This window comes from Lepidothrix coronata, unplaced genomic scaffold (genome assembly GCF_001604755.1).
Source record: "Lepidothrix coronata isolate B3197 unplaced genomic scaffold, Lepidothrix_coronata-1.0 Scaffold151, whole genome shotgun sequence".
NCBI classification, from domain to species: Eukaryota; Metazoa; Chordata; class Aves; order Passeriformes; family Pipridae; genus Lepidothrix; species Lepidothrix coronata.
The window spans coordinates 1149152-1160299 of NW_016690331.1; the positions used below are offsets into that span (position 1 = coordinate 1149152).

General features: G+C 49.8%; 1 protein-coding gene and 1 long non-coding RNA gene across 3 annotated transcripts in view; one reads left to right on the forward strand and one right to left on the reverse strand.

Moving 5' to 3' along the window:
- Positions 1-1351, reverse strand: part of LOC108504081 — a 7408-nt gene extending 6057 nt beyond the window's left edge. The window contains exon 1 of the long non-coding RNA XR_001876989.1: positions 1067-1351. This is a non-coding gene — a long non-coding RNA (uncharacterized LOC108504081). The remainder of the gene's footprint in view (positions 1-1066) is intronic.
- Positions 37-11148, forward strand: part of LOC108504079 — a 17097-nt gene continuing 5985 nt past the window's right edge. For both annotated transcript variants that reach the window (XM_017828695.1, XM_017828694.1), the window contains exons 1-3: positions 37-224; positions 419-568; positions 5855-5986. In XM_017828695.1, the coding sequence (XP_017684184.1) occupies positions 117-224; positions 419-568; positions 5855-5986 (390 nt within the window). In that variant the 5' untranslated portion in view covers positions 37-116. The remainder of the gene's footprint in view (positions 225-418; positions 569-5854; positions 5987-11148) is intronic.

The window sequence follows — 11148 nt, forward strand, 5'->3', positions numbered from 1 at the left end:
CACCATCTTTCCTCGAGCAGAGGGATTCGGGCAAAGCAGTCCAGAAATTTTAGAAAGGTTGGACGTAAGGGTTGGCTCCCAGCGACGAAACTGGGGGAAGGTCACTGCTCCGGGTGATGTTTTGGGTCAGACCCTGCAAACTGCTTTCACATCGAGAGCTCCCAGCCCGGCTCTCCCTGGACGGGCTCGCGTCTCCCCTCAAGCTTTCAGCCCCTGGGAGCCTGGTGAGTGCTGGTGCTCGGACGAGTCTCCCCCGCGGGGCAGTCCCGGGTGCCGATGCCTTCACCGGCGGCAGGGAGCAGCTCCACACCAGTTCTCTCTCCGTGAGCGCTGGCATCGAGCCCGGCTGCCTTTCACTGCTGCCTTTTCATTCGCCTTAATTCACTGCGTTTCCTTTCTTGCTGCTTGTGAGGAACAGAGGGAGAGCTTGTTCCAGCAGACGGGCCCCATCCGCTCCACCCGGCTCTTGCTGGAGCGAGGGCTGGAAAAGAGGGATGGAGGCGAAGGGGTATCTCCCACCCCTCCGGGGCCCCGCGTGCCGCCTGCGCGCCGCTTCCCAGCAAATACGGTAAGCGCTCGGCCTAAAAATGTAAGTCTGATCTCATGACACAGGGTGGCCCTGCATTCCTCACCTCTGACATAACCCGCTGGGAGTGTGCTCCGCGGAAAAACACAAACAAGATGTACTGGCGGGGCTGGCGGCGGGGGCCGGGCAGCTGGCAGATGTTCCGCAAGAGCCCCCGCGCAGCCCCCCGGGTGCCACAGCGCTGCTCCGGCACAGCCTGTACCCTCCCGGGCAGGGAGGGCGAAGCCACAGCCCGTGCTGCGAGGGCAGAGCCGTCCCTGGCCCCCAGAGTGGGTGGGTGGGTGGGTGGGTGCCCCCGCCTCCCCCAGCCCTGTGCCCCGGGAAGGTGACGTGCTGTGGTTCAGTGTCACCCAGGGAGGCAGCTGGAGTTGTTCCAGCATCTCTCCTGGGATTTTTGCTCGGCGTTTTGCTCGAGTTTTTAAGGACTTTGAGGCGCTTTTGCAGGCGGTTGGTGGTTGTTATTATTATTATTTTTTTTACCTTGTTTTTTGTTTCTTTCCGCACCTGAGTCCTCCTGGGACGGGCTCTGCTCTGGGTCTGCCATGGCCACGGCTGGTGTGGCTGCTCCAGCACCAGCTCCCCATTCCCACTAGCCTCCCACTCCTAAGCAGATCCACAGCAATCCCAAGGCCGCGTTTGCTCAGGGTGCCTCATGCCCAGGTGCAAGCTGTGCCCCACAGAGCTTGGCACCCAAAGCCTTGGGTGTCACAGGGAGGTGATTCCTCCCTCCCAGAGCGCTGGGATTAAATGGTTTGTCAGGGATCACGTGGAGAATCCGAGTCCCGCTGTCGTAAACACGAGGCTGACTTTCCTCCCAGCCAAGCCCTCCTGCAAGCACAGCCTTGTCTTTGAGCAGGGGCAGATCCTGCTCGGTACAGAGCTGCTCTCCCATCTTGGCCAAGCCGAACCACTTGTTTACTTTCTTCTGCAAATGCCCTAAACCTTGACAACGACCTATTTTCCCTTCTGTTACGCAAAGCTCCTTTCCTAGAAAGAGGCTTTGTACCGCTCGGTCCAACCAGCCCAGCTCTCCTCCGTGTGTGTAAAAGCGAACTGTAAGTGCCTGGCAGGTTCAGTTTAGCTCCAGCACATCCAAAACCCACACGCAGATGAGTCAGGAGGCTCAGCAGACACCACCTGAAACCATCCTGTGAGACAGCTGGCCCGGTTTGCAGAGGAATCAGATAAGCAATAAGTCAGTCTTCGAGTCCACTCCTCAAACTTTCTTTTCATCTGTCTCCTCCTTCTCCAGTATTCAACAAAGCTAGGAGACAGCTTTTCTCCAGACATTTCTCCTCTGTTTCTGTCCATACCTTTCCCTGGCAGTGAAAACATCTGTTTGGTTTTTTTTTAATTATTTTCACATTTTGAAAAAGGAAATTTTAAGAAAATAATTCTCCTCCTTCCTCCACAATACTTCCAAGTTTTCAAGATTGCTACTCCTCTGGCAGAGGATGGTTTGCAGGAGGAAACAAGACAAACAATGGTAATGAGAAACAACAGTATCAAGAGGGGAGAAAAAATGTTTCAAATTTGCTTCTTCAGAGCACACAACGTTTGATCCCAGAGCAGAAGGAGAGAGACTTTGCTCGTGGGTCCAAGCCTCCTTTCAACCACCCCTTCACCCTGGGGCTCTCCATCCTTTCCTTTTTCTCAAGGAGGTGCCCTTGCCCACGATCAAGCTGTTGGCAGCACAGAGTTATCTCCTCCCCCCCACACTGATGGTCACACACAGCTCCTTCCACAATTTCTCCTCCATCTCTAATCCACAGCCCAGGTTTTTAAGACAACACAAAGTCAGCGATGGTTTATTTTAACATGCCAGGCTGTAACCTGAAGCTGGAGATACAAATTCAGCCTAACAAGTTTCCCTTGGCCAGCTAAGAGCACAGGTTAGAGATTAATCCAACAGCAGCAGATGGTCTGGGCTGGACCCTTGCTGCTTCCCACGGCTGCTCCTTCCCGTCCCCTGGGTACCTGCAGCCTGGTTTGGCATCTATCCGTGCTCTTGCCTGGACAGACAAGCTGCTCTACACAGAAACAAATGCAGAATTTGAAGCCTGATGTGCTGGGGACAGGGTCTGTTTGTGAATGGCTTGTGCTCCCACCAACACCTACACGTGCACACACACACACATTTTCCATCAGTTGGAATTATCAGACTTCAAATCACTGTCAGTGGCTCCTTATGTCTCTGTTGTCTTGTCCACACAGGACAAGGATGACGGACTCAGTTTAATCCAGAGAGGTTTTTCAGTGGGTTTTATCCCCAGTTTAAACCACTTTGAGATGATACAGTCAGTGCAGATACTGGGGCAGGTAACAGACCCCCTTGCTCTTTGGGAAGCCAAAAGAATGGTGTTTAGAAGAGTGAGTGATCCCATAAGTGACCTGGTCTTCCCTGGATGTAAGACTTCAGGTTGAACCCTTGGATGTGTTCTTGTGCCTCAAAACCAGTAAATTTCCCTTCCTCTCTCTCTCTCTCCCTCCTCTCCCTATCTGGCTGCCTATTTGCACAAACCTTACAGGCTTCAGCACTTTGGGAATGCAAAGGTACCATCAAACGAGGCTGGAAATGATCACCTGGTTCACAAGCAGTGAACAGGAAGCAGACAGAGAAACAGTCTGGTCACATCTGCTTGTTTTCCTGCCAAAAATACCAGAGACTGCTGGGATGGATGTTAAAAAGCCAGCACCCTCCCAAGGTGCTGATGAACACTTTGGGTATTCATACCTGGAACAGTCTATAGCAAACCTCAATTTTCCATGCTTTTACATCAACATGGGCACTGTGGAGGCAGTTAGAGAGTCAGCAGGAATAAAAGGCATAATTTTAATTTACCTGAAGAGGTATAAATCAGGTGAGGAGGTGTTGGATGTTTCTTCCTGCTGTGGACCTGGAGAAGGTTTAATATCCTCCTGTGTGGCTGAGCAGAGCTGTCCTGCTCTTTATCCCCAAGCTCTGACCAAGGCAGGGGGTCTCACGTGACTGGAGAAGGTTTAATATCCTTGGAGGATGGAGCAACCTAGAAGATGGGTTTGTAGGAATATTTTTACCTATTCCAGCTGACTCATTTGGGGTGCGATGGGCTGTGCCCCAAAAGGGCCATCCCTGGCTTTAAAGGGAGCACAGGGAGACTAACCCAGGCACTGCAGCTGTGACCTGGTGAGGCATCAGAAGCACGTGGCAGCACCCCTGAGCATCAGCCACTTCTGCAGGCTCCAAAAACCTGACAGAGTTACCTCCTGTGGTTACCATCCTTGTGGTCAGGAAGATGCAATAAGATCTTGGTATTTTTGCATAGGGATCCAGATGTCCTGCCTGGGTCCTAGTAGCAGGACACAAAGCTGCTTTCAGCATCCACCACTTTTCCTCCCTGAAATTCTCTCCTGAAAAATAACATGATGCCTGCTTCGACTGTATATGCCCTGCCTGGAAAATCCATGGAATAAAGGGCTCTTGACTGGAGCTGTTCTCTGAGCAGCAGTAGCCCTGCAAATAATTTTCCCAGGTTTTCAGGCAAGTTCTGAGTGTGGCATAAGGCTGAGATGATCTGAAATGCAAGTGGTCTTCAAGAGAGCGCTATCTAGTCATGGTATTGTATTTTTAGCCTGCTGCTAAATGCACACTGAATGCAAACAAGTAAGGAGCTGGCTGGTGGGCTGATGTCTGTGCTTGCTTATACAGGGATTATTGGGCACCTGGGATTTTCAGTGGCACTACATTGTTAGGGCTAACAGATAGTGAGTGTCTTTGGGGATCTTGGCTGTGAGGAGAATCAAGCCCCTGAGCCCCCAGGCATGGACTGCTTCAGTGTTCCCATCACGTGCTGAAATAAAGCACCTCCACAGCCAGTCAGCTGTGCCTCAGCAGGGTCTGTTTTCTGTAGCTGATGTGCTGTATTTGGTACTTTGGCCCATAATGATGAACAGTCAGTCCCAGCATCCCCTCTTCTGCAGAGACAGAAGATAAAAGTTGGATGCTCTGAACAGAGCAAGGCTGGGATATTGGCGGGTACCTTTACCACGGAGGCAGCACTAATATATTTCCAGTTTCATTAGTTTTCTCCATTTTAAAACTGACACCCTTGGAAGCAGCAAGTAGGGGAACTCCAACGTCAGAATTAAAAATTAAAAAAAAAAAAAAGACAAGAAAAAAGCTGCTTTAGAGCACCCAAAAGTCACAGCAACCACGGGGAAATAAACCGTGTCCTGGAGTTATTATCTGGCTGTAATTCCGTGCACAGCTACAGGATAAATAGCCTGTTCCTGGAAGTGCACTTTACATGGTTGCAACTATGGGCTTAGATTTAAGGTCAAATTACCTGACTTAGCAAATTGAAGAGTGTCAGCTGATCCACAGTAACTACCCAAGTTCATGCAGGAGTAGTGCTGTGCCTCCCAACCTTCTCCTTCAGTGTCTGAAACCAATCTCCCCTAAACCAGTAATTCCCAAACCCCAGTGCCTGGGCTGTGATTCAGCAACACAAGGAGCATCCCAAAAGACAGCCCCTAAAATATTCAGGCACAAGCTAAAAGCTATGCTTTGTGTCCGTACATGAAAATTCCTTTTTCAAGGCTTTCAAAATTTCAGCACTTGAAATTTCCTTTCACCTTCACTTCTGACTAAAGGGTGGAAGGAAGAAAACACAGCCCTGTCTACAGTCACCACTGGACAGAAAAATCCCACTACTGTCTCCTTCATGAGACAGGAAGGACCTTCAGAGTGTTGTTGGAAGGTCACATATTTCATTGCTATCTTGTTTTCCATGGAACTGCAGGCTGCTGCTTCCCAAGGCAGAGGATCCAGCCCCTCTGGGCTCACTTAGGAAATGTCACTGACTTGCTGCCATCCTCCAGTTGCTCTGATGAGGAGAAGTCAGTGGCCAAGATCCTGGTCTTCAATTCCACTGGTGTGTTTGGGAATCTGTTCAGCTTTCCTCTAGATCCAGCATGGCTTCATGAGCCCAGGAGGAGAATACTGGCCCAGCAAAAGTCTGCCATTTTTAATTCTTCACTCTGATTTCCTCTTTCTAAACCTAAATGTGCCCACAATTCAGTTTTCTTTTCCCTATTTTTCTTCTCCCCAAGTTTCTCAGAGCAGTAGGCATACAGCAGTGACTGTGGGATTTAATGAGGTTTGTGCTGTTAGTTGATCCAGGAAATGACTGATGTGGATAGCAAGGCAATTTCCAAGATCTGCAGTGAGAATTGTATGGCCAGTATCATTGTGTTCAAATAATAATTTGGTTTCTAATACCTTTACAGGGTGCTAGAACACTACCCCAGCCATTGGAAGATCAGAGGTTTGTGACATGGAGGAGGAAACCTGGAGCCAGTAACACTGAGATCATCAGCTGGATTGTGCCAGATGTGACAGAGGAGGCTGGAAAACCTCAGGTAACCACTTGGACCACAGTCAACCAACTTCCTGTGGAATCTGATAAAGCCTGGTGGGGCTGGGAACTGCTGTGAGCAGTGTCATCCAGAACAGTGACGGACCCCAGGGTGCAATGCAGTCAGTGGGGAGCTGCAGGACCCCCCTCAAACCACCCTTAGATGGTGTTTTTAATTCTTCCCACTGATGAGGTACAGAACAAGGGGTCTGGCAGCCCTGGAAATGCAAAATTCCTGATGTAACCGTGGTTTTCATGATAACAGTAGGTGCCGAGTCTGTAACAAGCAGTTTGGGGAGAGCCCTTGGTTTTACAGTGCTGTGTCTGGTGGGCAAATTTCTCCCAGCCCTACGTGGTTACCAGTTCTCCCTGGTGTTTGCAGCTGGAAAACTGCAAAGAAAAAATTTGGGGCTGTGGCACCTTCCCTTAACATCAGCTGGAGACACTCAGGGGAGCAGCCTGAGGGCAGCCAGGTGCCTGTCAAAGAGGAGAAGGCCATTGGAGAGGCTACATGCAAGAAAGCTGCAAGTATTGCACTTATTGTACTGGATATAAGTGCACTGAGGGGCTGTACAGATCCCCCTTTCCATCTCTGCTGGAATCGAAGGGAGCAATAATTTTACTGTTAGTTCTGAAAAGCATCACACGGAGGTTTTCCCTACTAAGGGCAAAAGTTGGAGAGGGTCCCCAGGGCATTGTGACTTCCCTAATGCCTCCTGCCTGGCAGAGCAGAGCTGCCCTGCTCCTTTCCCCCAACCTCTGACCAAGGCAGGGGGTCTCACACATGACAGATTCCTCCCAGCCCTACATGGTGGCAAGTTCTCCCTGATGTTTGCAGCTGTAAAACTGCAAAAAAAAGAGTCTCATAGTGCAGCATCTTAACCCATTTACTACGAAATAAGACAATTAAGGACCGGAAACACTTCCTAACAAAGTGCTACAGAGACATGATGATGCTGTTTGTTCTCTCTGGACTTGAGCCCAGGGTCTGTGACCAGACCTGTCATACCCCCACACCTTCAAAGCCAGAGCCTGGGTTGTGTTCTTGCTCTCCTATCACAGGGTGAGAGCTTTCCTGGAGCTGCCAGAAGAGCCCAAACACTTTCTTCTGTAATCTGTCATGCCTGTCAGGATGCCAAGAGACACGCCAGACCTGGACCCTGGGCCAGAACAGCTATGTAGACATGCCCAGAAAGGAGAGCTGGCACAAGGTGTTGTATAAAGTGAGATATGTGGAGCTGCAGGCAAATAGTTTGGTAATTGCATGGGTAGGTTAGGCTTGGCACAGGGCAGAGCATGTCTGCTCAACAAGAAAGGAAGAGGCAAAACAGCTTGGAAAAGGTGTGGAGCCTGTTTCAGTGGGAGCTCGGGAGAGCTTCAAGGGGTTAAGCAATAATAACCGCCCGAGAAGGGTTGAGGTGAAGCACTCAGTAATATCCCAACGAGGCCACAAACACCCTTTCAACAGGGTTTTCCCAGGGGAAAAAAAAAAAAATCACATTCCTGATAATTAATCCCATTTCATGATACGGTTCATGAGACGGGAGGGGGGAGTGTGCACCTTGCCCACTGTTTGTGCAGGGGGATGTATTCCCTAAGAGCTCGTTACTGGTGCTCAAGGCCATCCAGGCCCCTGATGAGCATCTTTGATCAAAGTCTTTCCAAGCCGATCTATTTTCAGCCCAGCCCACTCAATACCTTGATTGCCACACAGCTCTTTTAGCTGCTCTTAGGTAAACATGCTGTCTTCTCCTTGGCATTTTGCCTTGCTAAGCCCAAAAATACAAGTGGCACAGAAAATGAGAGAAGCTGCTCTCCTTCGCCAGGAAAAATGATGCTATTTCTGAAATAAGCTGGTTTTAATACACCTCACTGGCCATGCATGGATATATTTATTTATAAATACACTTGAACTGGAGGTCCAGCTGTTGGATGCCCATATGGAGACAGGATCAGAGAGAGAATTATGTACATATAAACCCCGACACACCTTCAGTCCAGTTGCTGTCTGCATGTAGAATCTTGGTTATGCTGAGGTATCAGTCTGACTCCCATTAAGGAGGGTTCACGTGAACGGGTCCAAGCTCAAACCAGCGGGTTATGGTGTGTTCTGGAGAGCTGCCACTGCTGTGCTGGGCTTAGGGAGGGCAACAACCCAGATTCCCATGCTGGGAATTGCTTTGCACCCCCTGGTGGAGCTGGAAGTCAGACCAGACACTCTGGGGACCCCTTGGAGCTCAGACCCACAGCTGGTGGCAGTGCACAGCAGGTTGGTGCTGTCTGTTTGCTCACATACTTGGTTCTCTGTGGGCTGAGGTGGCCTCACATGAGATGCAGCACTGCACAGGACACATTTCACGAGTCCTCCCTCAGTCAGCATCCCTGGGACTGAGCCACAGCCTTGAGCAGATCCAAATCAGAGCTCAGTCCACGGCAGATCTTATTTTTGAGGAATGACAGTGACACTGGCCAGAGCTTGAAGTAATGTTTTCAGTTTTCCCCTTAGAAAGTAAACACGAAGAAGTCAACAGCAGATGGAGCATCACATGGAGTTACACAGGTCAGCACAGACTGCAGAGAAGCCCTGAGTCTGAAGAAGAAATAATTTGGAAGGGGGAGCAGCTGGGAGATTATTCTGAGGGATTGAGAAAGAAAGCAAAAAAATACTGGCGTGAGCCTCCCCTGTGGTAGAGCAGCTGAAAGCCTTGGGTTTGTGGAAGAAGGCAAAGATGGGCAGATAACAGAGCACTGACAGCTCCTGGGTAGGACAGTGGTGGGGTTTTTTTGGAGACTAGAGAATGCAAGCAAAAAGGTGTTAAACTGATCATGGAACAGGCAGGAGTAAAGCAGGCAAATGCAAAACAAAACTGGACTTTTTGTGACAGGAGCAGGTCGAAGCAATGCGACAGAGAAGGAGAGATTTTCAGTAGTTCAGGGAGCACTGTGGGGAGTCTGGGGTGAGAAATGAGGGATTCAGGTGAGTGGAGTGCTGCAATAATGGGCTGCAGTGTGGAGGAAGATGGAAGGCAGGACAGGGAATAGAGAACACCTATTAATAAAAAAAATCCACACTTCATTTAAGATTTATTGATACCTCAGAGCCAGAGAGCCTTCCATGCCTTTGCATCTTTGAGCTGACATTACCCAAGAGTGGGCAGTGTCAGGGATCCGTTACGAGCCCTTGGATTGAAGTGGAGAAGAGCTCTGGACGTTAATTTGCAGAAATTAAAAGATTTTGGTTAATAGAGATCTCAGCCTGAGAAGCCTGTGCTTCAATAGCAGAACAGCATTAGTGTTTCTGAAAACACAGCTGGTCATTGCTGAACATGCACTATCATGCATCAAAAATGCAATCACTCAGCTGGGGACCTCAGGATGGTGGCTGTGGATTAATTCAGCGCTGGACAAAAAATTGATGGTTGCTTTGGGACCAGTGTTTACTACCCAGTGACATTCAAAGAAAGGACAGTCCCATCTGGTCGTGGGGAGAGCAGTGACAGTGCAAAAAGATAAAGTGATCACAGTGGACAAAGAGCAGGCCATGAACTCACCCCAAAGGAGGGTCAGGAGGGACTGGTTTTGTCGTGGAGGTGAAGGGCTGAGTCAATATGGGAAGGGATGTGAGGGTAAAGTTGCTTCCACGCAGGGTGTTAATGAAACAGGTACTGAGAAGTTCCCGTTAGAAACAATGCTGGGAAGCTGGGGACGGTGAGTCACCAAAATAATGTGATAATAAATGTCATAATAAATATTTAGCACAGGGAGAGGGCTAACAAACAAAAGCTAAAATTGGGAGTGGACTTCATTACAGCTGGGGATTGCTTCCGAGGGAGAGGATAAACGGTGCAGGGCTGCCTGATCTGTGGGAGAAAAATAGCATAGGGTGGAGAGCAGGTCCAAGTGAATTTGTCTTCCAAAGGAGGCAGCTTTTTAACATCGATGCCGACAAATTATCAGGATACACTTAAAGGGCAGCAGTATATATTCCCCCCCACCAAACCTTGTGTGCAGCCAGCAGACAACCCTGGCAGGCCATGAGGGGAAAGAGGCACCTTGCAGGCACTGTAACTCGTTTGGTCCATTTTGGATTTCTGCTGGAAAATGGGACAGGTTGTTCCCGGTCCCCATCAACTGCTCCATCAGGAATTCAACAGATTTAAGCAGATAAACAGAGCACCTGATACTTTCAAATCAATGCTGCTCACGTGACAAATGGAGCTTTAAGCCAGAAGATGGGCTCCTAGAGGGGGAACTGATGTCTTTAATAGCCTGGGAATGGTCAGAGGCTGGGATTTTCCCTGCTCTGCCCGTGCATCCCCACTCATGCCGTGTGAGACTTGCCGAAGGTAATGGCAGGCAATTTACCTATCGGCAGCTTTTCATGCTGAGCAAATATTTGTCTTACCATGGCTTTAACTTGCCCATCTCGGTGACAGCTAAATGTCAACCACAAAATAAAGCAGTGCCACGAGGGAGAGACCACACGCTGCTCGTGTGGCTCCGGGTTTTATCGGCGCCTCGGGAGCGAAGTCTGGCTGTGAAGCAACATAAAGAAACCCTCTATTCCCAAAGGTGGCATTTGATGGGAGCTTGGAGCATCTTGGCCTATCGAGGCTGTCTTTGAAGTCCGTGGAGCCTTAGCATTGGGTCTGCTGATGAACAAATGATCTCCGAGAGCAACCCCCCTCTCCCTCCCGTTCCCGGTTGTTTCTGACACCGATTTGCTCTCGGGTGTTTGCAGCCAAGTTTCTCGTCCGGTGACGGCGTGTTCCCCCTCCGGAAGGGGCTGCGGGGAGCCACAGCTCCGCGGGCTCTGTGACATTTGGAGTGACCGGGAGGTCACTCGGACGGAAGAAAACAAAAGCAGCGGCGGCCACGGAGCGGCCCTGCAGAGGGGAAAGCACGACCAGGGTATTTAAGACCTGCATTTTGCTTCACATCACATTCCTTCTACTTCCTATAAAATATATTTTTTTTAAACCACTGGCAAATCTTTTTTTCTCCTTTTTTCGTTTCTTTTTACCCTTCCCTTCCCGTTTCCCTCTCCTTTTCCCTTCCCTTCCCTTCCCTTCCCTTCCCGTTTCCCTCTCCTTTTCCCTTCCCTTCCCTTCCCTTTTCCCTCTCCTTTTCCCTTCCCTTCCCTTCCCGTTTCCCTCTCCTTTTCCC